The following is a 25979-nucleotide window of genomic DNA, read 5'->3' as shown; positions in this document are numbered from 1 at the left end:
CCATCCACGCTAGCCACAGGCAAGGGATGGCGTCGCTCGGGCGTGGCGACCCTCACCCAGGGGCCATCTACGAGGTTGGCCCTCGCTAGCTCCTAGTAAGGGTTGACGTGGGTGACCCTCGCCCAGCCCTTTGTGGGCATCGCCGGTGGTCAGGCCACCGGCGAAGAGTAAGAAGAAGAACCAAAAAAAAAAAAAAAGAGGAAAGAAAAAAGAAAGGAAAAAAAGGCAGAAAATGGAAAAAGATGAAAATACCCTTGATCGCCAACAAGTCAGGTCCTTATTTAAAACAAACATAACCAATTTAAGTCATCATTTGAAACAACATCCATTTCAGGTCCTTATTTGAGAAAATGATGGCACTTCAGATCCCTATTTGAAACAAGGTCCACTTCGGGCCCTTATTTGAAAAAAAAGATGGTACTTTGGATCTCATTTTGGAATTTTCCCAAAATAATATTACCCGAAAGAGGTTAACAATGACTACGAGTGAACTTTTGTACCCAATTATAAACAACTTTCCCCCTTTGAAACAGAGCTGTAAATTTTTTTAATCTTACCAAATGGAAGTTCTTGAAACAGGTCCCGTAAATTATTTCTGATAAGATCTCAGAATTAGGGTTTCCATATCCTCTTCGACCTGGTTCTTGACAAAGCAGGAGAAATCTCACCCCCATGGACATCTGTTTCTGCAAAGCAGAGAGCCAACAAGGGGACGTGTCGAATGGCTTATGGTATTTGGGGTTTTGGGCATTCATCTCGTCACTGTTTCCTAATTTCCTAATTTCCTAATTTTAGATTTTAGATGAGACCTGCTCAATGTTTCTCGACGATCTGCAAAACCGACGATCTAAATATTGAATTTTAATTCAAGTCGAGCACGCAAAAAAAAAAAAAAAAACATTTCACTTTCAAATCAAAAGGTCAAGATCGGTATAAATATTGCATTGGTATCACCTTGGAAACGTAATTTGAGAAATGAGAATGCCAGAAGCTCTAGTGATAACATGCAGTATCCTTAATCCAAGTTACTGTTTTCTACCCGGGGTGGGAGAAAAGGAAAAGAAAAACAAAAGTGTCACCATCTCGCTATGAACAAACTGATTAAACTGTCTGATTCACAAGCTGAGGAAGCCACAATCTCACGGTTGAATCTTGAGGAACACGGTCATGGAAGGATCATCTAGGACCATATAATCCTTCTTCGTTGTGACAAGGAGTGAAGTCGCCCGAACTCGAATCCAAGTATGCGTTCTCAAATCTTATCACAGCATCGGTTTGATACGTCTCCTATCTTTTCTCCAAGCTAATAATTCCTTCAAGAGATAGGACTGCTTCAGCCATATAAGGTCGCTTTTCGGGGTCGAGCTGTGTGCAAAGTAGAGCCAGGCGAACGGTTTTCTCGACTTCGCTCTTGTCATAGCCGCAAGGCATATTGGTATCGACTAGCCTTTCTAATTGTTCGTTTTCTGAAAGGGCATGTGCCCACTGGAGCAGCACCAATTTATTTCCATCGAGGCAGATCGTTTCCCAAGCTCTTCGACCGCTTATGAGTTCAAGAAGCGTCAGTCCAAACCCATAAACATCGCTCTTTACCGAGTTTTTTCCTGTAAAGTGCTCTGGATCCATGTAATGAAGTGTCCCCATTGGGCAGTCGTTAAAATAAGCATCTTCACCGCTGGGTTCTCCTTCGGAAACAGCCTTCCCTCTGTCCTCGTCCATAAACAGGGCTGTCCCAGAATCTGCAACATAAGCCTCAAAGTCCTCATCCAACAGTATAACCTCGGGTTTAATGTCCCTGTGAATTATCCCCAGATCATGCAAATGGGAGAGCCCTCTAGCAGCTCCAATCGCTATCTTCTTCCTGGCGGGCCAATCAAGTGGGAGCTGCCCTCTTAAAAGTGAGTCCAGACTTCCGTTCACCATGAAATTGTACACAAGCATGTATTCTCCATGCTCCGACGACAGACAAAAGCCTTGAACCCGAGCCAGATTCCGATGACAGATCATGGTCCCCAATTTTACTTCAGCATGGAATCTACATGCCTGAGAGGTACGTCTAGCGAATATTTTTATCGCCACCCTGGAATCATCCCGCAAAATTCCTTCATACACGCAACCATACAGACCCTCACCCACCTTCTTTGTCTCACTGAAGTTGTTGGTAGCAACCTTCAGCTCGTCGAAAGTGAACCTTTTAAGGCATCCTTCCACTGGACATTGGACCGATTCGCTTGGCCTCCAGCAATCAAACGTGGAAGCTGAATTGGCCAGGCAAAGAGAAGCACCGGCAGTGACCTGGCAGGGTGTTATAGCTTTGATGAAACTGCAGCCAGCATGATTAAGCGGCAGACAAGTCGTCAATGACTGAGAAGCAGGTGGCGAAGGCAGATTAAAATCAGGGGGATCTTCGGTGAGGTTGAAGGTGGAAAACTTGAAGACCATAGTTTCTTGCTGTCCTAAAACACAGCACTCCTCGGAATCCAAACTTGGATTGCACGAAATTTTTCTTGTTTAAAGAACGGGACTGAAGAAGGAAGGAAGAAGATTTTCTGCTGCAGAGGTGAGCCTGAGCGGAGTCTGCATATTCAGACTTAAATCATTTTGGTCGTCCATACTTAACAAAGCCAATAGAAAAAGGCTTGATAATGCTTGTTATGTCCCACCAAGCGATGACTCGTACGAGTCAGTCACCCTGGTCACTTTCACTTCGCCGGTCTTGGTACGTTGATCTTTGTTAGAAAATTAGTCCAACATTTAGAATTCCTATGCTGCTTCTGGATGCAGTTTAGCCAGCATAGACCCATAAAATTGCTCCGTAAGCCCTTCCAAATCAAGGAAGTAATCAAATGGAACTGATTACAACCTTCATATGAGGAATCCCTCCTGTACCTGCATTTCTAATGAAAGGTCCAGTCGTTCCGAATTACCCTGGGAACTTCTGTATTTAATCCATGAATCCTAGCTTATCTCATCGATTTTCCCTTCAAACGTCATTTTCTTATTCATTTTTTTACTTCTGCTCAATCTAGCCTAACAGGATGCCCTTTGGAAACAATAGTGGAACAGGATGCCCTTTGGAAACAGGCGAACTACCAGCGTGGGTGTTGGATGAAGTCTCACTTCACTATATAACAACCTAAGAGTCAACAAATGAACATAAGAATCCTTCATATACACAGCCAAACCCGGCCCTACCCACAGTTTTTTCACCGCTGTAAGTGGTTGGTAGCTGCCTATAGCTCATGGAACGCGAACCTTTTTAAGGCGTCCATGGCAAACCTTCAGATCAGAACCGGGAAGCGGGAGAGATTCACTTAGCCTACAACATGAACAACCAGATTCGGAAGACTGAATTGTCTGGTGCAGCGAAGCCCCGGCAGTGGCCTGGCGGGATGTCATTGGTTTCTTGAAATTGCAACCGGGAATATACGGCAGGCAAACCGCTGATGATCAAGAAGAAGGCAGCGAGTCCAAACCAACATGGGGAGGATCTTCAGTGAGATCGACTGTGGCAAATTCGAAGACCACGGTTCGGCTTTTGGACTCCTAGAAGGAAAATTGAAGCTCAGATCACTCAAATCCGTCACGTAGATAAGGAGAACTTTAACGATGTTTTTGCAGGTGAGCACGTAAAAGCTTAAACTGGCAATTCTTAGCCCGTCTTTCTCGGGCCCTTCCCCTTTTCTTCTGGTGGGCCGCATATCTGAAGAAGACTTCCAGGAATGACGTCAAAGAATCAATAAGTTCGGCCTAAGTCACAAACGATTCGCTCATATCACGCGGTTTCTCTTCCTTTTTCCGAGGGCAAAAGCAATCTGTTCCGATGTGTTAGAGACTTACAAGACCATTCCCGCCCCACTCAAATGCTCAACACACTCTCTGAAATCATTTGCCTAAGTCTTCTGTTTATGAACGAAACGCCTGCGAAATGGATGTAGCGAATCAGGACGCCAACATTTGCGGAAGAATCCACTTTTACAGAATATTTCACTGGGACTGCACCCGCTATTTCATCAGGAAAAACCAATGCATTCATCAGAGTTAAGAACTAATTAGATATTTCATGGGTGGATGTCCATTTTATGTCAAAGTAATACTGACGTGAGATGAACATGGACGCAATTTATTTATCAATCGTGTCAAGTGGGTCAACACAATAATCATACAAGCTTTAATCACTGCGAATCTGTATCTACTAACTTTGTATTTTGTCGACATAGTACTTTTGTCCCATCCTAGAAATTGTCATCTTTAGAGTACTTACAAATCCAAAGAAAATTGATCCTCGATTTTTGTGTTTAACCCAAACAGGTTATTTAACATAATTGATATAATCTAATCCAATCAAATTGTGTGTAAATGAATGGTGGTGCATAAAATAGCACCATGTGGAATGGTAGGTAAGCCCACGGCACAGCACAATAGTTTGATTACACCGGCCCTCTCAAGTTCTCTTAGCTGTCTCTATTTTTGCAAATAAAAAATGAATTTTATTTCAAACTTTGACATTATTATATACTCTTTTGATAAATAATCATGAAAATAGAAATATTTATATGCTAATAAAATGAATATGATTATCATACCCTATCCGTGGACTAAATCTTTCTTTCTTTCTTTCTTTTTTCTTTTTTGCCATCAGTATATCAATCAAAAGTACATGAAAAATCATATGATGTTTCAACTTTCTTACTGATTTGCAAAAGAATTTAATTTTGCTCCTTCTGACGTAATAAATTGGCCAAAAGCTAATAAAGTAAATGTCCGGCGGTCCACAAGGCAGCAGCATATGAAATTCTAACACGTGGCAATGTTAGATGACTCTTATCGCCTTGCTGTTTTTTAATCTTTCTCTGCTGTTAAAAAAAAAATGTTGAAAAGTCAAACTTTTTCCTTTTCTATTACTTTCGGTTTTTCACGGTTTCATGACCACAACATAACCTGTTTTCCGGGAAATTATTTGAAAAGGTCTTAAATTTATTATATTTTTGTCAATTTAGTTATAAATTTTTTAATTTTGTCAATTCAATCTTAAATATTTTTACTTCTTCCCAATTAAATCTATGCAGCCAATTTTAGCTAGAAATTATTGATGTGGCCAACCTGGTCTTTGACGTGACATTTTTGATAATATTTTAATATTTTTTTGAATTTTCAATATATATATATATATATTACTTTTCTCTTCCTTTTTCTTTGGGTTTGGAGATAGGGCCAGCGGCCCTTTGCCGGTCTTGGGCAAGGGCTCATGAGCCCTCGCTTTCGCCAGCAAGGGTCGGCCAGCCCTTGATTCTTGCCGGCCCTAACCCCAAACCCAAAATAAAAAGAAAACTTAAAAACTTAAAAAAATTAAAAAATTTATTAAAAAGTGCCAAGTTAGTGTTGATCGACCACATTAGCAATTTCTTACCAAAATTGATTAGATTGACTCAATTAGCAAGAAGTAAAAATGTTTAGAATTGAATTGACAAAAGTGTAATAGATTTAGGATTTTATAGACAATTTTCCCGCTTTTTGCTGATTAGAGCTTTTCAGCAATGAAAAAAAAAAATTCAACAATGTTCGACCAAAAGAAAAGAAAACATTTCGGCAATGAAAGAAAGACAAAATAACACTGGGACTTTTAAAGTATATCGTTGTTCTGTAACCCCACAGATATCTACTGCTAGGTTGAGATAGAAAGATCATGGCCATTGAATTTGAGCTAGTTGAGACTAGTTGCCAATTTTCACAAAAGATTCGACGTCCAACCTGTTAGAAGATGAACGCTACGTTCTTGATCACGACGGATGGTTGCATACCTTTGTAAGCTTTTAAAAAATTCAAACTACAATGTAACCTCGTAAATTATTAAAAACCGTGTTGATTAAAAAAATTACAAATTTTGTTCTTGATTGCAACGAATCCTTATGTCGTAACTGGAAAGAAAAAACACAAAAAGAAAGAACATAAATTTACGGTGTTTTGTCTTTGTTTACAACGACCGGTCGTGATTATAAATAAAACACTGCAAGTCACTGCAATTGGAAAAGTCCAAATTCACAACATTTTGCTCTTATTACAACAAAACATCCTAACTCGTTATAAACCGTTGCAATTCAAACATATACTCTCAAAGAATTGAAAGTGTCTTCAATATGGGTGTCTTTTTATGAGCTAAATTGGCATGAACAGATATTGAGAGTTTATACCAATGCCCTTTTTTTCCCTCTTTAAAGCTAAAATATATTACAGTATTCGCATAATACATAGATGACAGCAACATGCATTTGGCTTAAATACGCGGATAGGGGCGCTACTTCCACGGGTTACATTTGCTGCTGACGTAGCTTCTCTAAGATTGACAATTTAAGGCAAAACATGAGAAGAATGTTATCAATATGATAACGATATAAAGGTAAATACACTTGAACAGGGCAAAAAAGATTCAATGATATATGGTATAACGCTCTAAGCTGAGGCAGCCACAATCTTACAGGTGAATGTCGAGCAACTGGTTCTTGGAAGGATCATCTAGGACCAGATAAGTCATCTTCCCTTGAACAAGAAGAAGAGTCGCTCGAACTTGAGAGATTATTTGGGCCAGATAATCCGTCTTCATGTTGATACTCCTCCCATCTTTTCTCCAAGCCAATAATTCCTTCAAGAAATAGGACTGCTTCAGCCATATAAGGCCGCTTTTTGGGGTCGAATTGCGTGCAAAGTAGAGCCAGACGCACAATTTTCTCGAATTCACTCTTGTCGTAGCCGCCCGGCATATTGGTGTCGACTAGCCTTTCCAACTGTTCCTCCTTTAAAAGGGCGCGTGCCCATTGAGGCAGCCCCAGTTCATTTCCATCGAGGCAGGTTGTTTCCCTAGCTCTACGGCCACTTATGAGCTCAAGAAGCGTCACGCCAAACCCATAAACATCGCTCTTTACCGAGTTTCTTCCAAGAAAGCTCTCCGGATCCATGTAACCAAGCGTTCCCATTGCGCAGTCGGTAAAATAATCGTCTTCACCGTTGGGTCCTCTTTCGGAAACAGCCTTCTCTTTGTACTCGTCCATGAACAACGCCATCCCAAAATCTGCAACACGAGCCTCAAAGTTCTCATCCAAAAGTATATTAGCAGGTTTAATGTCCCTGTGAATTATCCTCAGATCATGCAAATGGGAGATCCCTCTCGCAGCTCCAATTGCTATCTTCTTCCTGGTGGGCCAATCAAGTTGGATCTTCTTTGTTGACTGTCCTCTTAGAAGGGAGTCTAGACTTCCGTTGGGCATGAAAGCGTACACAAGCATTTGTTCTCTATGTTTCGTCGACGAACAAAACCCTAGAACCCCAATCAGATTCCGATGGCAGGTCATGTTCCCCACTTTAACTTCAGCATGGAATGCCCATGGCTGAGAGGCACGTCTATCGAGTCTTTTTATCCCCACCCTCGAGCCGTCCCCCAAGGCTCCTTCGTACACATAACCGTACCCACCCTGACCCAACTTCTTTGTCTCACTGAAGTTGTTGGTAGCGACCTTCAGCTCGCGGAAAGTGAACCTTTTGAGGCGCCCTGCCTCTGGACATTGGAGCGATTCGCTTGGCCTCCAGCAACCAAACTTGGAAGCGGAATTGGCCAAGCGCAGAGAAGCACCAGCAACGACCTGGCGGGGTGTTATAGCTTTGATGAAACTGCGGCCAGCAAAATTAAGCGGCAGACACTTCGTTGATGACTGAGAAGCAGGCGGCGAATCTGGATCGAAATCGGGAGGATCTTCGGTGAGATCCAAGGATGAAAAGTTGAAGACCATGATGGTTCTGCGCTCTTATGAAACACCACACTCTTTGGAATTTAAGATCGGATTGCTCGAATTTATCTTTTCACGAACGGGAACAGGAGAAGGAAGCAAGAAGAGTTTTCTGCTGCAGAGGTAAGCCTGAGCCGAATCTGGATATTCAGACTTTCAAATTTTTGTGGTCTGTCATATACCTACTGGCGTACACGCATCTGCAACGAAAAAAAAAAACTAATATTATAAATGCTAGTCAGGCTTGTTATCTCCTACCGACCCGTTGAACAGAGCCACGACTCCATCGACTGAGTCAATTCGACTCAGTCATCTTCGTCGTCCATTGACTCAGTCATCTTCGTCGCTTTCGCCTCTCCCCTATGCTGTGTCTGAATGCAATTCATCCAGTTTCTTCGGCTGACACCGACACCGGCTGCTACTAAGTTGCATTATAAGCCCGGTCTAACAAAGGTATTAATAAACTTCACCTGGTAGAAGAAAAACCTAAGAAGAGGTTTAATGAATTAAGTTCCTCTGTTCCCACCAATATCGACTTCCATCTCAAAAATGAAAGGCCAAAAGCTTTACTTTTAGTCCCGGAAGCTGCGCTCTTTTCTTAATCAAATCCTTGCACCTCGGACTCGTCGAGTCAAGTCGTTGACCTGGCATAAATTACATTATCAAGTCTCTCTTACACTGATTCCAATTAATTAATATAGCTACTACAGACATTACTCAGTATAAACCCAGACAATTGCTCCACAAGACCTTCCATATCAGGGAAAGATTTAATTTGACTAATTATGTTACTTCATATGAGGAAACCCTCCTCTACCTGCATTTCTAACGAAAGCTACTGTCTTTCTGAATTACCTATGGGAACTTTTGCATGTAGTCCATGAATCCTAGCGTATCTCATCGATTTTCCCTTTGAATGTAATCTATTTATTTACGCCAGATCAATCTAGCCTAACAGGCTGCTTTTGGAAACAGGTGTTGATCTACAACATCTTGGAGATTCTTGAATCATGGAACATTTTTTTCGGCGCGAGCGAATTCATGGGGAGCATGTTAGCTGAAGAATAAGTACGAAGTGTCTAGCTGTAAATCAACCAAAGAGTCGAAAAATGAACACAAGTGTGCTTGCACCCGAGACGAAATACTTTTCACCGAAAATCATTTTTTGATTTTTTCATGAGAGGAGACAAGTTCTGCAATGACCCCGTACAAGAAATGTCATAGGTATGCAAGGAAATTGATAATTTCACTTCAAACATAACTGAAAGTACATAAGCTTCACCGGAATTTAATTAACAGCAAAGATCTTAACACTACAGCTGAGATACATGCAATTTAAGCGACAGCAAAACATTTGGGAACTACAAGCATAATTACAATGCAGAAATTGAAAGATAACATGTTGTTTGTATGTTGTGATGGGGGTCTTCAGTAGACAAACACTAGTACTCAAAGTGTTCACAACATAGCTGCCTATGAGCAAGACTTCAAGAATGGGGATGACACTCCATCCTTTCATCCAAAGGACATAGCATCAAATCACAAAAGTCTAACTCCTTAATGTCCCTTCGTCAATATTGTTCTCGTACTATCCATTGCTAGCAGAAGAACCTAAAAAATATTGGAAAATAGAGAGGTGGGCAATCATAACTTAGTGAGTAGTGTCTTTTTTAAACATATTGTACATTCACAATTCGATATATATAGTAATGTATATACGCAAAATATCAAAAGTAAATATCTTTCTAACAAACCCTTTTATGTATAAATTAATAATAATGTCAGTTCACAATAACAAATCAAGTATCAATGGCTTATTCCATTAATTAATCTCATTTAACCACTGGTCAATGGTTCATTTCATCGATTAATCTCAAATCACATGTCAATAGTTGATTCCATTAACTAAACTCATGCTCAAATATCTAGTCCATGACAAGGTGGTCAAGTTTTTTCTATTGGTTAGGTCTTCACTTAGTATTATTTGGTAGCTTGGCTCACAATGATATTATACACTAATATGTATATACTCACAAATCCTCAACCGAGTTCATAGCGATATTGAGCACCTAACTATCATCCTCCAATACCAAAAATCACATTCATAAAAAATCTCATATATCAAAATACATTTCGCAAATCAATCACATAAACTTTTGCAACTTAATTCATCCGTGAGAATTACATTTTGTGAAAACATTTTTCAAATAATTTAAGGACTTATCTCATAAATCAATTTTACAAATTGAATTAAATCAAAGGCATATCATAAAGCATTTCACGATTCGATATATATTCAATGTCAAGAGCTTTTGTCACACCCCAATCCTCAAGTACATACCCATCCATCTATGGTCAATAAAATTTTGCGACTTCCTAGGACAAATCACCGACCCTTTCATTTTATTGCACATGCGGAAGCGAATAACAAATTCCCTGACAGTAACCATCTCGGGATAGAAAAGCAGGACAACACATTCACAAATAACACATGCTTTTATAAACATATTAAGTCAAGTACAAAATCCCATATTCAATTGATTTCAAAAGACTGACTCCCAAAAAGGCTGTCCTATTTGACCTACTCTTCAGGTCACCTCAACTCAACTCTAGGTCCTCCCTCTACAGCCCTATAAATTTAAGCCCACAACGGGTGAGATATAAATCTCAGTGGGTTTATGCTCTAAGCCCCGATTAGGAGGAAAATACACTTAGAAGCGTCCTAACTACACAATCACACAATTTGCATAGAAGACTTACCTCGCCTCAGTTCCTTCTTGCACGTTAGCACAGTTCTTATCACAATGCATATAACAATTGAAACGCCTTATCAACTCAAGTAATCACAAGGGTCCCAAGTATCACCTTCTCATAAGTTCAGTGTCTACTAACATAGCCAGGTATCGTCTCCCGCTATTGAGCATGACAACGTCTATATCTTAATAGACGGCTTCCCTAAAGGGACGTAGGTCCAGAATCTACTGCGACCCGAGTCACCTACTCATAAATTCAGTGTTATTCTGGCATAGCCAAGTATCGTCTCAACTCCATTGAGCACAGCAACGTCCATATCTTAATAGACGGTTTCCTCGAAGGGACATAGGTCCAGAATCTACTGTGACCCGCGATCCGAAGAATGGATATCCCATATAGGGCAATGTTCGGCTTAAAAGCTCGAGATTGGTTTTCATTAATCAATACACGATCAAACAATCTCGGCCTAGGACACCATACATTTCACTCCAATGTCTTCATTAAAATAGTGATACTGGCCTATTTTCTTCATATTAAAAACATCCGATGAAAATAGTCATGTGTGGGTACACGGTCGGCCTGAGCTAAAAATATAATATCTTTACTTTAGAAAATCCCACTATTTATAGAGAGTCCGAAAATATTTTTTGCGTTGTAAATCGACGTCCCGATAATTTATAATTAATTAATGAAAATATACAATTTTGGGATAAATTCCCAAAATTACAACTTAAATTCAAATTGCACAAATTAACATCCAATTGCAAAATCTAAACACACCATTGCAATCAACACAAAATTCCGATCACCGGCTATTCTAGTTTAATTTCCGGAAAATAATTAATAATTAAATAAATTATTGTAAATTAAATAGATTACATAATAAATAAATTTAAAGCTTTTAATTAAATTAACCTAAACTAACTAGGCTAATTACTCTAACTAACAATTAAATCTAACCATTCTATCTAATTTAATCTAAGTACACTAATTTAAATAAACTAACTAATTCCTAACTAATCCACCTAACTAAACTAATTAAACTAACTAAATACTAACTAAATACTTAATCTAACTAAACTAACCTTAAGCTTAATTAAGCTAACTAATCCACCAATTAGCTAACTAACCACCTCTAAGTGTCATTAGCCTAGTAATTAAGGATTAGAACGAAACTCACTGGTTAGCATGAAAATCGGCTCACGGCGATGGTAGCGCGACGGCAACCGAGACTTGAACTCACGGCGAGGTCAAGGGACGCTCGGACCGGCTGAAAACGGCCAACAAACTTGCTGTTCGGGCTGAGAAAACCGGCACAAAAACTGCTGGTTTCGGTCTTGAATTGAGAGGGGTTGAAGCGGGCCGCGGCAAAAACTGAGGAAAGTTTCGGTGGAGGCTGCAACGCGTGGACGACTCACGGCGAAGCAGCTTCGGTCTTCGGTCTTCGGTGGACTACAGGGGAAAAATCTTCGAGCGTGGCTGGACGTGAAGAGCGTGGGCTTCGGTGAGGGAAAAAAGGGCCGCTCGATTGAAGGAGATGGGTGGCTGGTCTTCGAAGCAGCAGGGAGAAATCGCTGGCCTTCAACAGGCTGTGGGCCGCACGAATGCGAGGCAACGAAATGGAGCTGTGAGATGAGTCAACCAAAGTGAAAACAAGGCTGGTTTGTTGACCAAAGGGGAGGCGTGGCCTGCAGAGGGGAATGGTAAGTGGAGGTGGGCGTATGTGAGTGGGGGAGGGGATGAGTGGCTTCGGTCTTCACAGCAGCTTGAAGCTCACGGTGTGATGGGAAGTTTTGATGGAGCAGGACATGGAAGAGGGGTGAAAACGAAGGAAAAAAAATCAAAGTAAGCAGAAGCTGGAAGCGTCGCACGAAGGGAGAGAGGCGGTGGACAGGCGTGCGAAGGAAGTCAAGGCTGGAGTCAAAAGTCCACAATCTCTTTAATTAAATGCTTGGTTCCCCATTGGTCTTCAAGCTTATCACAATATCCCATATTTCTTTATAGCCTAAATTCCACCAATAAAACCAATTTTGAAGCCAAAATTTGCTGTCCAAGCCTAAATCCGGATTTCACACTTTGGGACTTCAATTTCATCCTCAATTTCTCCAATTCGAAGTCCTATTTTGAAGAAAAAAAAGTCCACATATTTCCACAAATTCCCATCACCAAGTAGCTCAGTTTAGAAATCAAAATTCCCTTCAAATGAGCTAAACCGAATTTCCGTACGTTTTCTGAATTGATTTTCCGTAAAAAATCTCGGAATCTCCGAAATTTTTTTGGAATATGAGTCGATGTTCCTAAAATGAATCGTGACACAATGGAACTTTCAATTTTTGAAATCGAGTTCAATTTCGCAGTTAATTTCAATTTGACGTAATTTTAGCGTATCCCAATCTACCGGGTTGTTTTTATGAATTTTTAATACAATTGATCCGTGGTCGATTATTTTCGAGTCACAACGTACATCTTCGACACATTGGCGACTATCGATTGTTGTGAAAATCTCGATATTTCAAATATGGACACAGAGTACAGGAATGACAGAAAAATCGGTCTAGTGCCCTTCGACAGAAATTTTGCAATTAGGTGGAATCACCCACGCACTAATCACATATCTTGATCAAATCGACCTGTCTCTGATCTCTGATCAATTTTGACGGTGCCGTAATGACCCTTGCAGATTAGTACGGTCGAGCAGTCAATTCCTAGTCGAATTGTTATGTCTATTGCGTTTAGATTCATTAACAATTTCACCTGATAGACTAGTTAACTCGTGAGTGGCCAACTCAGAGAAAAATATTATAGACACATTAATGAAAAGCCAATTTCATCTCATTGAAATCAGATTTGAAAATCAGGATGTCATAGCTTTTTCATAAAAAATCATTAAACAGAATATATATTTCCATCAAATAGTTCTCACACCATTTATAAATACCAAAACGTAGTAAATGCCCCATCTAAATTTTATACAACAAATGTGCTTAATCATAACTCAAAATTTATCAAATTTGTATTCCCCTAAAGATATGAGATTACAAATTCTTTAAAGAGATAGCATCACTCATATTTGGAAAGTTGAAAACCAGCTTATGCATGTTACTCAAGCCTAGGCACTTGTATTTCCATAATTAACCAAAAAAAAAAATGATATCTAAATTCGAGTAAAACCACTATTCCAATGAACGATTGACTAAACCACGCTCACTCATTATAAAACGATATCTATGCACAACTGAGTAATCTCAATTTTAGCAAACATTCATATTTTTTTTCCTTATGTGTACTATCTGTTATGCGTAACTCGCACATGAATTTCAGAATTTCTTTCCAATTAATCTGTACTTTGGATCTAATTTTCATCAAACCCCATAGTTCCACAATATTGTAAACTATCATTTCCAAAAAAGCACAGCCTAATAACTCCTCTATCAAACCTGGTAGTTCAGAATTGATATAAGTTCAACTTCATGCCCTAAATTAGAAAATTACTCCAATTAGACAAATGATTGGCTTGAATACTCACCAGACATTGCATTCGTAGTTGATTTGGCTAGTCGGAGTGTGCGGATTGTGTACGTGCTAGAATTTCTCACACTTCTTCCTTTCCTCTTTCCCTTCTCCACAGGCGCTTCTTTTATTTTTTCCTCGCTTTTGCCGTCGCTGCCTTCTTTCCATTTATGCTCGCGCTCAATTGCACTAATTGAGGGGAAAGGAAAAGAAATGGGTTGGGCTTTGGCTAATAAAAAATAATGGGCTGAATTTTATGGTCCATATGTTACGGACGTTTAACGTTGTATTGTAGGTGCGCACGGAAAGCGTAAACCAGCAGTTTTAAGCTTGCCTTTCCCGATTTCTTGGGCCTTTGCCAATTTCTTCCGGCGAGCCGCAAATTCGAGACGACGTATTCCCAGGAATGACATCAAATGATCAATTTATCTAAACTTAGTGAACTATCCCGCTGCTTCTTTTCCTTTTTCTTTGGGCAAACGCACTCTGTCCCTCTGCGTTGAGACTTACACGATCGTATTTGGACCACTCAAATACTCGATACGTGCTCTGAAATTTTTTGCCTGGCCTTCTGTTTATGAATGAAATGCCTGCAAAATGGATGTGGCGAATCAGGACACCACCCTTCGCTGAGGAATCCACATTCCAGTCTGACCAGATGAACAATCTCGGCACAGTCTCATAAACTATTTCTGATCTCCACATTTTGCTTGCATTGAGTGATATTCTCCTCTAATGGAAGCCGAACAGACGGGCCTTACCCGGTTAAGACAAAGTCAATAACAGCAAGCCCGTCTCAAAATCTTTATCTATTTCTTCTCAATCTTTTCGTAGATGATGATTTGACAGGAGAATAAGATAAAACTGAAGTGAAGAACCTTTATGTTAATCTGTTACATTCTAATCTTAGAAGATATCCGCGCACCAAAAAAAAGTTATAGTTTATATCAAATTTTCAAGCTGTTCTCAATGTTTCATTTTTTTTTTTTTATAAATAAAATCAGATTTAAGGTAAAGTATAACAAGAATATTGTCAACCTTATAACAGAAGAGGAGTAATTACACTCGAACTAAGCAAAAAGATTCAAGAGTATTTGTATAATTCTCAAGCTAAGGCAGCCACAATCTCACAGGTGAATCTCGAGCGACGGTTTTTGGAAGGATCATCTAGGACCAGATAATTCTTCTTCCCTTGGACAAGAAGTACAGTTGCTCGAACTGGAGAGGTTATTTGGGCCAGATAATTCGTCTTCAGGTTGATACTCCTCCCATCTTTTCTCCAAGCTAATAATTCCTTCAAGATATAGGACTGCTTCAGCCATAAAAGGTCGTTTTTTGGGGTGGAATTGCGTGCAAAGCAGAGCCAGGCGAATGGTTCTCTCGACTTCGCTCTCGTTATAGCCACACGGCATATCGGAATCGACCAGCCTTTCCAACTGTTCCTTCTTTGAAAGGGCATGTGCCCACTGAGGCAGCCCCAGTTCATCTCCGTCGAGGCAGGTCGTTTCCCAAGCTCTTCGACCGCTTATGAGCTCAAGAAGCGTCACGCCAAACCCATAAACATCGCTCTTTACTGAGTTTCTTCCGAGAAAGCGCTCTGGATCGATGTAACCAAGTGTTCCCATTGTGCAGTCGATAAAATAAGCGTTTTCACCGTTGGGTCCTCCTTCGGAAACAGCCTTGTCTTTGTACTCGTCCATGAACAAGGCCAACCCAAAATCTCCAATACGGACCTCAAAATCCTCAGTCAACAGTATATTATCGGGTTTAATGTCCCTGTGAATTATCCTCAGATCATGCAAATGGGAGATCCCTCTCCCAACTCCAATTGCTATCTTTTTCCTGGTGGGCCAATCAAGGGGGCTCGCCTCTGTTGACCGTCCTCTTAAAAGGGAGTCTAGGCTTCCGTTCACCATGAAAGGGTACACGAGAGCATATTCTCCATGTTTCGATGACGAACAAAAGCCGCGAAGCGGAAGGAGATTCCGATGCCAGATCATGGTCCCCACTTTTACTTCAGCACGCGGTGTCAATCCTTGACAGGTATGTCTAACGAGTCTTTTTATCGCCACTCTGGAGCCGTCCCCCAGGACTCCTTCGTACACACAACCGTACCCACCCTGACCCACCTTCTTTGTCTCGCTGAAGTTGTTGGTAGCGACCTTCAGCTCGCGGAAAGTAAACCTTTTAAGGCGTCCTTCCTCTGGACATTGGAGGGATTCGCTCGGTATCCAGCAACCAAGATTGGAAGCTGAATTGGCCAAGCGCAGAGAAGCACCGGCAGCGACCCGGGTTACAGCTTTGATGAAACTGCAGCTAGCAGGATTAAGCGGCAGACAAATTGTTGATGACTGAGAAGGAGGTGGCGAACACAGATTGAAATCGGGAGGATCTTCAGTGAGATTGAAGGTTGAAAACTTGAAGACCATGGTTCTTTCCTCTTCTGAAACACCACACTCCTCGGAAATGAAGCTCGGATTGCTCGAATTTATCTTTTCACAAACGGGAACAGGAGGAAGGAAGAAGAGTTTTTTGCTGCAGAGGTGAGCCTGAGCTGAGTCTGGAGATTCAGACTTATAAATTTTGGTTGTCTGTCATGCCTGGTGCACTCATCTGATCTTGTCAAAGCCAGTGAAAAAAAGCCTAGTGGTTTCAACACGTTTTGTGGGGTATCATAGTCGTCTTCGTCACTTCCGATTCTCCCCGGAGCAGTTTACCCTTCTGATACGTCGAGCTTTATTGGGAAAGTCAGTCCAACTTCTAGATTTTCTATGCTGCGTCTGAATGCAATTCATCCTCTTTCCTCAGCTGATACCAAGACCAGCCGGGCTCAGGTATTAATAAACTTCATCTGGTAGAAAAGAACCGGAGAAGAGGTGTAGGGAATTACATTCCTTTGTTCCAACCAATGACTTCCACCTCGAAAAAAGTTTTACTTTTAGTCCCTGCTGTTGCCCTCTTTTCTTAATCAAATCCTTGCACCTTTGACTCGTTGAATCAAGTTGTTGACCACGCACAAATTCATTATCAAGCCTTTCTTACGTTGATTCTGATCAATTAGTCTCGCTAGTACGGACATATTATTCATTATGAACCCAGAAAATTTCTCCAAGAAGGAATCGATTTGAACGAATTGACCACTTCATATGAGGAAACCTACCACTACCTGCATTTCTAATTAAAGCTTTAGTCGTTCTGAATTACCATGGGAACTTTTGCATTTAGTCAATGAATATTAGCTTATCTCATCGATTTTCTCTTCAAATGTAATCTGATTGTTTTTTTCCTCAGATCAATCTAGCCTAACAGGCTGCTTTTGGAAACAGGTTGAACTACGACATCTTGGTGATTTAGAACGTGTTTTTAGAACAGGCAAAATCATGGGGTGCATGTTAGCCAAAGAAAACATACAAAGTGTCTCACTGTTTAACTACCAAAGAGTCGACAAACGAATGTAAGTGGAAAAGCACAAAAGCAGCACAATCAACATACAGGTTACGATAGAAGTCATGTAATTCTCAGAATTAGGACACTCTCATCAGTGATTCTTCAGCTGAGCAACAACTCCACAGAACGATTAACTGGGATGTGGTATTAAGAATTCATCGTGACAGAGATGAACCAGAGTCCGCCATATCCATGTCAAATTTTGGGCGTAATAGCATCATTTTGGTACTGCTTCCATCTCTACTCCAAGTTAATAGCCCCTTAAAGAATTTGGACTACTACCGACATATTAGGTCTCCTTTCTGGGTCGAGCCGCATGCAAAGTAGAGCTAGCTGGATCGTTTTCTCAGTTTCGCTTTCCCTGTGCCCCGTTTCGTATGTCACTATCAACTAGCCTTTCCAAGTCTTTTTCTTTGAAAAGTATGCCTGCCCATTCAGGAGCGGCAGCCCCCAAGGACTGATCTACCTTTGCGCACTTCAACCCCTGATGAGTTCGAGAAGGGTCACGCCAAAACTATAGACGTCACTCTTCACCGAGCTCATTTGACTCCAGGAGTACTCTGGATCAAGACAACCATCCGCCCTGCCTAGTCGGGTGCTAAGAAAGCTAAGGCTAAAGAAGCTGGCTTCCTTGGAAACACCCTTCTCTTCATCCTTGTCCATGAAAATGATCATCCTCAAAGTTCTTGCCCAGCAGCATCTTATGGGGCTTGATGTCCCAATGGATTACGCTGTGATCGTGCAGATGGGAAGTCGCTCTCGCAACTCCAAAAGCTGTCTCCTTCCTGGTGGGCTAATCAAGGGGGAGCGTCACAAACATGTACTCTTTCAATTCCGATGACAAGCAAAAGCCGAGGGTATCTTTCCCAATTTCACTCCTGCATGTAACCCTCTCATTTCCAAATGGGAACGCTTGGCGATTCTTTTTACAGCCAATCGAGAGCCATCTGCCAATAGTCCTTCATATACTTGGACCAAACCCGCCCCTGCCTGCAATCTTTTCGTCGCTTAAGTGGCAGGTAGCTGCCTGTAGTTCATGGAAGGATCTTTTAAGGCGTCCTTGGCAAAGCTTCATATCAGAACGCGGGAACTGGAGAGATTTACTTGGCCTACAACATGAACAACCGGAGTCGGAAGCCTGAATTTGAAGACAACTTATTCCCACGAATGACATCAAAGGATCAATATATCTAAACTAAGTGAACTATCCCGCTGCTTCTCTTCCTTTTTCTTTGGGCAAAAGCATCCTGTCCCTCTGCGTTGAGACTTACACAATGGGATCCGCACCTCTCAAATGCTCGATACACGTTCTGAAATCTTTTGCCTGGCCTTTTGTTTATGAATGAAATGCTTGCCAAATGGATGTGGCAAACCAGGACGCCACCCTTCGCCAAGGAATCCACATTTTGATCTGACCAAATAAATAATCTTGACGCAGTCTCTTTTAAACTAATTCTGATCTCGAAATCTCAGAATTAGGGTTCTCTGTCCTCTTGCGCCAAAATTTCTTGACAAAGCAGGAGAAATCACACCCATGGACATCTGTTTCTGCAAAGCAGAGAACCAACCGGTGGACGTGTCGAATGGCTTATGGGATTTGGTCTGGGGCTTTCCTAATGTTCTTAGTTTAGGTTTCAGATGAGACTGCTCGAGGTTTCTTGACGATCTGCAGCTGCAACTTCACACCAGCATTTCCATGACAAATATCGTCCCGTGATTATCGTCGACATGCACGCAGCAAGTTGGAAGAAGCAAATGCGATTGAGTGAAAAGTTTGAAAGAAGTAAAGTCGCAGCTCGAGCCATCAGAGAATCGCCAGGAGATGCGCGAGGAAGGTGTGCATGATCGAAGCTTTGAGAGGTGTAATCATCGGAGAAAGAGGCGAGGAAATTTGATGAAGATGGTGAAGTGAATGAGAGAGAAGCTGTAAAATGTGGGTGGGTTTTGACCAAGTTAAAAGAGGGAAAAGCAAGAAAATAAAGAACATAAAATAAAATGAAGTGTTGAACAGTCAAAGAAGGGGGAAAAGCAAGGAAGGACGTTCGGCTCTTTTCTTTTTAACCGAGGGCTCGCGCAAGGAGCAGGGGAGAGTAAAGAGAGAGAGAGAGGGAAGAAAAGAGAAGAAGAAAGAGGAAGAAAGAAGAGGTCTACTCGCCAAGGATCGATTTTGTAACGTAACGTCCGGTAAGTATTCGCGTCCCCATTTGTCCGATCGGAGTAGCTTTTGGAGTTTGGTCGTATATTTGAAGTATTGTGAAAATCGAGCCATGAAGTCTAATTTGTGAGTCATGAAGCTTCGGGATTTCAAGGAAATTGTCAATTATGGCGTCATGGAGCTGTAAGGTTTGTCGAGAGTTGTTTTCGAGCTACATTTTAGTTGGAGAAAAATTTAGATTTTATGTTCAAGTTTCACATTGTGAATGGCTTGAATAATCGCTTCGGGTGAGCGATTTGTTAACGTGTATGAATTGTCTTATTAGCATTTAGGCATAGTTTAGTCGTTTCATAATCGAGGTAGTTTTCACTTGATTTTGACATTGATTCTTGTTTAATTATTGGCTAAAAGGCAAAAATAATGTTTATGGCATATTTGATGTATAACTTCAAATAAGGCATTTACTTTTTTTATTCATTTAACAATGATTTGAGAAATGTGTCATGGAAGGTGTTGTAAAAGTTTAAATATGTGTATTAAGTTACAAACTAATTTATGGAATGGGTTCTTTAATGATTTGGAAACATTTAATGAAAAAGATATTTTGAAATATTACTAGCTTGTGAAATGAATTTCAAAATGGTGTGAGAAATATATTGTGGTATGATGAACGAAGTTGGGAGAGAGGATATATTTTGGATTTGCGAAAAAAATTTATGAAAGAAATCGCATTAACTTGAGTATGGTTTATAAAAGGTGATTTGATTTGATATGTGAAACTAATTTATGTGAAACCAAATTATGATACGGCTTTTGAAATGGGTTTTGTGAGAGTATTAATCCGTGAAATGTTATATTTTGCTTTGTGAAATCAATCGCGATATGGAATGATAAAAGACTAAGTGCTACTCGATAACTAAATCCATAAGAATCACCTCTAGGGCCTCATAGTCAAGAGTTAAGTGCTTCACAGTGACTTGAGTCACATAGAGCCACCTCTAGGGCTTTGTACTATTGATTTACGTTGGTCAATGACTATGTACTATAACATAACATAATTTCGTGGGAGTCACCTCTAGGATCTTGTACTATTGACATGTGTTGATCAAGGCTAAATGCTACATGATGATACAAATCTCATTAGAGCCAATTATAAGGCCTTGTAATACTCAAGGACTAAGTGTTTCGTGATGTCATGAGCCTTGTGAGAGCCACCTCTAAGGCCATGAGATGTGATGTGGTATGAGTTTGAAAAATGGAATAAACCATTGATATGAGATATGATGAGTTTGATTATTGAACTAAACCAATATACCTTATTTTGATATTATGGATGGATGGGAAATTTTGCTTTTGATATAGAAAGATTGAAGTAATATACAACTCATTTTATTCTTGTAAGTTGTTATATTTCAGATTTGCATAAATGAATCATGTCTTTAAGTTCTAAGTGTGTAATGTGGAGGCTTGATCTTTTTTAAAGATATATACTATTTACTAAGGTGTGGTTGCTCACTCTTCTCTTTTCCAATCTTTTTAGGTTCCTCAATTAGCAATCTATAGAGCGAGAGTGATATGGACGGGGACTTTTGAGAATTGGATTCGAATGGTTAAAGGTTGTGTCCTTTGGATGGAAGGACGGCCATGCCATTTCCCTTTTATGCTAGGATTCAAGGTGTGATGGAAATAGCTAAATGAGAGAGATGGAGAAGAAAAAGGCATAGATAAAAAAAATAAAAAAATAAAAAGTAAAAGGTAAGATTAAGTCACCATTAATTTTGCAAAAAATAAATAATTTAGAAAATATTTTCCTAAAATTTTCATTTATATTGCTTACAAATATGATTATACAAAAAATATTTTCGTCATTTATAAAATTATTTACATATAAATTATTATTGATAATGAAAACATCTTTATTAATTGATTATCTTAAGTGATACAAACGATAATTTTCAGAAAAATATTATTCAAATCTTTTTTTCAAAACAAACAGTGTTTTAATACTAGATAAAAAGAAAGGGTTTGTTTCGTGTGCAATAATACACAATGCACAATATAAATATTAAAATTTATTCAAGTTGAATACACAATAAAACATTATAATATCAAATCAAAAAGTATAGATCCAGAGTAAGACGGATTGAACCCAACCCAGCAATTAAACATGTAGTATCCCTAATCCAAATTTAATATTTCTTCACCTTAATTGGAAGGAGTGAAAATGTCCCCTCACCTTGAACTTTCTTCTTTGAAGCCACGAGCCGAGAACTCAATTAGTAAATTAAATCCTTTAGTCTGGCTTGGGCATGACCGCATGAGCTCCCTCCTTACTTTATTTGCTTTCGATGAGTGACTTTCTCCTTTAGTGGAGCAGAACAAATTGGGCTTGATAAAAGCCTCATATATAATGAGCTAAGTGTCGTTTTGCAGAAAATGAATGACTTAAAAAATATTTTTCAAAAAATAATTATCTATAGCTAATGAAAAATTTATCCATCATTGATAACAATATATACCTAACTCTTATCATGAATAATGAAAAAAAAATCATTAATTTATTCTTTTAAATGAACTAAATGATTAGTTTTTAGAAAATGTTTTTTAAATCACTTATCCGCGAAATAAACGCATGTGAAACATAACAAGAATCTCATCAATCTGATAAATCAAAAAAAAAACACTCAAATTAAGGAAAAAGGATTCAACGGTATTGCTATAATGGTCAAGCTGAGGCAGCCACAATCTCACAAGTGATTCTCGAGCAACACGGTCTTGGAAGGATCATCTAGGACCAAATGATCCGTCTTCCCTTGGACAAGAAGCAGAGTCAAACGAAATTGAGAGATTATCTAGGTCAGATAAAATCATCTCCGGGTTCATACTTCTCCCATCTTTTCTCCAAGCTAATAATTCCTTCGAGAAATAGGACTGCTTCAGCCATATAAGGTCGTCTTGTGGGGTCGAGTTGCGTGCAAAGCAGAGCCAGACGAATGGCTTTCTCGACTTCACTCTCGTCATAGCCGCCGGGCATGTTGGTATCAATGATCGTTTCCAGCTTTTCGTTCTTTAGAAGGGCATGTGCCAATTGAGGCAGCACCAGTTCGTCTCCATCGAGGCAGGTTGTTTGGCAAGCTCTTCGACCGCTTATCAGTTCAAGAAGCGTCACGCCAAACCCATAAACATCGCTCTTTACAGAGTATCTTCCGGCACCGCTCTCTGGATCCATGTAACCAAATGTCCCCACTGTCCAGTCGGTAAAAAAAGTGTCTTCACCATTGGGTTCTCCTTCGGAAACAGCCTTGTCTTTGTACTCGTCCATGAACAAGGCCAACCCAAAATCTCCGATACGGGCCTTGAAGTCCTCATCCAACAGTATATTAGAGGGTTTAATGTCCCTGTGAATTATCCTCAGATCATGCAAATGGGAAATCCCTCTCGCTGCTCCAATTGCTATTTTCTTCCTGGTGGGCCAATCTAGTGGGCGCTTCTCTGTTGACTGTCCTCTTAAAAGGGAGTCTAGGCATCCGTTCACCATGAAAGTGTACACGAGCGTGTATTCTCCATGTTTCGATGACATACAAAAGCCATGAACGGGAAGCAGATTCCGATGCCAAATCATGTTCCCTAGTTTTACTTCGCGAAGTCAAGACAAGTGCCATAACTCAAGAAGACGACACTTAAGTCTTTATAACTTCAAAAAGCAGTAACTTAAGTGCCACTTTTTTTCGAGTGGGACACTTAAGTCGCCACATCCCCCTAGTTTTACTTCAGCACGGAGTATCGATCCCAGAGAGGGATGTCTAGTGAGTCTTTTCATCGCCACACTGGAGCCGTCCGCCAAGTGTCCTTCGTACACGCGACTGAACCCACCCTCGCCCACCTTCTTTGTCTCACTGAAGTTGTTGGTAGCGAGCTTCAGCTCGCGGACAGTGAACCTTTTAAGGCGTCCTTCCTCGGGACATTGGATCGATTCGCTTGGCCTCCAGCAACCAAAGTTGGAAGCTGGCTTAGCCAAGCACAGAGAAGCTCCGGCAGCGACCTGGCAGGATGTTAAAGATTTGATGAAACTGCAGCCAGCAGGATTAAGCGGCAGACAAATCGTCGATGACCGAGAAGCAGGCGGCGAATGCGGATCAAAATCAGGAGGATCTTCAGTGAGATCGATTGTTGAAAACTTGAAGGTCATGGTTCTTCGCCCTTCTAAAACACCACCGAAATTGAGCTCGGATTGCTCGAATTTATTTTTTTGCAAACGGGAACAGAAGAAGGAAGGAAGAAGAGCTGCAGAGGGGAGCCTGAGCTGAGTCTGGATATTCACGCTTCTATATTTTGGTGGTCTGTCATGCCTGCAGAGGATGCTTCCTAGTAAAATCCTAGAACGAAGCACGCACCCGCACACGTCTGGCGGGGAATTGCGTAACATGCTTGTACTCTTCCAACGACCCTTGGACAGAGCGATGACTCCAACGAGTCAGTCGACTTGGTCGCTTTCGCTTCTCCCATATGCTGTTTTCCCTCTTGGTACCTCGAACTTTCTTGGGAAATTTAGTCCAACATCTAGAATTTCTAGGTTGCGTCTGAATGCAATTCAGCCCGTTTCCTCGGCTGACACCGACACCGGCTATTAAGGTGAATTAAGCCCGGGCAAACAACCTTCGTCTGGTGGAAGAAGAACTGGAGCAGGGGGTGTCATGAATCACATTTCCTATCTTCAATGAGTAAAGCCAACTAATGACTTCCATCTCGGAAACGAAAGTGAAAATTTTCCTTTTGTCTCTGAAGTTATGCTCTTTTTCCGATCAAGTCTTGTCCATTTCAATTACCTAATCAAGTCATTCAATTTGCATAAATTTCCTTATCAAGTTTCTCTTACACTGATTCCTATGAATTAATTTAGCTAGTGCAGACATAGGATTTGGTATAAACCCAGAAAATTGCTCCACAAGCCCTTCCAAATCAAGGAAGGTATCAATTGTAACTAATTATGTTCCATCATATGAGGAAAACTTCCTCTACTTGCATTTCTAATGAAAGCTTTTTCTCATTTTGAATTACCATGGGAAGTTTTGCATTTAGTCTACGAATCCTAGCTTATCTCAAAGATTTTCCCTTCGACGTAATTTATTTATTTATTTTACTTCAGCTCAATCTAGCCTAAGAGGTTGCCTTTTGGAAACAGGTGTGGAACTACAACTTCTTGGAGATTCATAAATCAATGAACATTTCATGGGGTGGGTGTTAGCCAAAGAAAACAGATGAAGTGTCTTTCTGTATAAAAACCAAAGAATCAATAATCAATAAATGAACATAAGTGGGCACACACCCTATTTTTTAAATTAATTTTTGAATGTTTTTAATTCTGGAAAATGGGACTCGGGTCGGGTCAGAGACCGGTCTGATTGTTGATCTGACCTGGACCCTATCGGTCCGGGTTGGGTTTGAACCCCAACCAGCCCAGGGCCCAGTTCGAGTATGGCCTGACCTAAATTTGATGGGTTTGAGCCTCTACAACAATTCAACCTGAGTCTATTTAAACCAAATAAAGCTCAACGTGACTAGAACCGTGACAAACCCATATTCCTCAAAAGAAGCTATCTCAAGCCCGTCTTCTTTTAAAAATCATTCAGCCCACACACTTAAAAAAAGGCCCATTCTATTCTTTAGCCACACCACCTTGACCAGCTCACTTGATCCGAATTTTTGTTTCTCCTATGATTATTATTTCTTTCTCTCTTTCTTTCTTTTCTCCCTTTTCTTTTGCTTTGGGTCGCCTTCTTCTTTGGGCGGTCTCACCAGCGACATCGCCAAAAAAGCACATTGCAAAACAAAAGCCATTCCAACAAACCAAACATGAATAAGCACACCAAGACAAAAGTAAGACTAATTATGGCGACTCCAACCGCGGGCTCCTCCAACAAGGATTGTCGATTTTCAGGCAAGAAAGAGGGACGGACAGGCCTAGGTTGAAAAGAAAAAAAATGGAAAAGAGAGAACCTAGGTTGGGCCTAGCAAAGAAAAGAAAAGAAAGGGCTGAGGTAGCCCGACCCCGCCTCATTTTTTAAATTAATTAGTTTTTTTTTCCTTTTTTAAAAATATTTTTCTAATAAATACTATAAATATTAATGCAAATGCTCCTAACATCTATATGCTATGCAATTTAATGAATTTTTTTTTTAGAGATTAAAAATTAATCCATACATAATTAAACCCTAATTGAACAAACAAAATTTAGGTATCAACATTATTATCCATGTTACAATAGAAGTTGTGTAATTCTCAGAATCAAGACAATTCCATGGGCGATTTGCCAGCTAAGCAACACCTCCATGAAA

General features: G+C 40.3%; 4 protein-coding genes across 4 annotated transcripts; all 4 read right to left on the bottom strand.

The window, feature by feature from the left end:
- Positions 1 to 1287: 1287 nt before the first annotated feature.
- On the bottom strand, positions 1288 to 2442 carry LOC104444434 (BRASSINOSTEROID INSENSITIVE 1-associated receptor kinase 1). Its single transcript, XM_010058107.3, has one exon. It carries the CDS (start codon positions 2440 to 2442, stop codon positions 1288 to 1290), a length of 1155 nt encoding a protein of 384 aa, XP_010056409.2.
- A 4067-nt stretch (positions 2443 to 6509) lies between these two features.
- Positions 6510 to 7781, bottom strand: LOC104444424 (BRASSINOSTEROID INSENSITIVE 1-associated receptor kinase 1). The gene has a single exon (XM_010058097.3). The coding sequence runs from the start codon at positions 7779 to 7781 to the stop codon at positions 6510 to 6512; it is 1272 nt and encodes a 423-aa protein (XP_010056399.2).
- A 7424-nt stretch (positions 7782 to 15205) lies between these two features.
- On the bottom strand, positions 15206 to 16471 carry LOC104414427 (BRASSINOSTEROID INSENSITIVE 1-associated receptor kinase 1-like). Its single transcript, XM_010025546.2, has one exon. It carries the CDS (start codon positions 16469 to 16471, stop codon positions 15206 to 15208), a length of 1266 nt encoding a protein of 421 aa, XP_010023848.2.
- A 6030-nt stretch (positions 16472 to 22501) lies between these two features.
- LOC104444418 (BRASSINOSTEROID INSENSITIVE 1-associated receptor kinase 1) lies at positions 22502 to 23833 on the bottom strand. Its single transcript, XM_039299349.1, has 2 exons — positions 23414 to 23833; positions 22502 to 23143 (listed from the first exon to the last, which is right to left on the bottom strand). Exons 1-2 carry the CDS (start codon positions 23831 to 23833, stop codon positions 22502 to 22504), a joined length of 1062 nt encoding a protein of 353 aa, XP_039155283.1.
- Positions 23834 to 25979: the final 2146 nt, after the last annotated feature.

The sequence above is a fragment of the Eucalyptus grandis genome, chromosome 1, assembly GCF_016545825.1.
Source record: "Eucalyptus grandis isolate ANBG69807.140 chromosome 1, ASM1654582v1, whole genome shotgun sequence".
Classification (NCBI taxonomy): Eukaryota; Viridiplantae; Streptophyta; class Magnoliopsida; order Myrtales; family Myrtaceae; genus Eucalyptus; species Eucalyptus grandis.
The sequence above is the reverse complement of the archived record's forward strand: the minus strand, read 5'-3'. Positions and strand labels throughout refer to the sequence as shown.

Coding starts and splice junctions, on each gene's coding strand:
- LOC104414427 (XM_010025546.2), bottom strand. CDS start 16,471: ATGGTCTTCAAGTTTTCAACCTTCAATCTCACTGAAGATCCTCCCGAT.
- LOC104444424 (XM_010058097.3), bottom strand. CDS start 7,781: ATGGTCTTCAACTTTTCATCCTTGGATCTCACCGAAGATCCTCCCGAT.
- LOC104444418 (XM_039299349.1), bottom strand. CDS start 23,833: ATGACCTTCAAGTTTTCAACAATCGATCTCACTGAAGATCCTCCTGAT. Junction 23,144..23,413: donor GATCGATACTCCGTGCTGAA/GTAAAACTAGGG, acceptor TTAAGAGGACAG/TCAACAGAGAAGCGCCCACT.
- LOC104444434 (XM_010058107.3), bottom strand. CDS start 2,442: ATGGTCTTCAAGTTTTCCACCTTCAACCTCACCGAAGATCCCCCTGAT.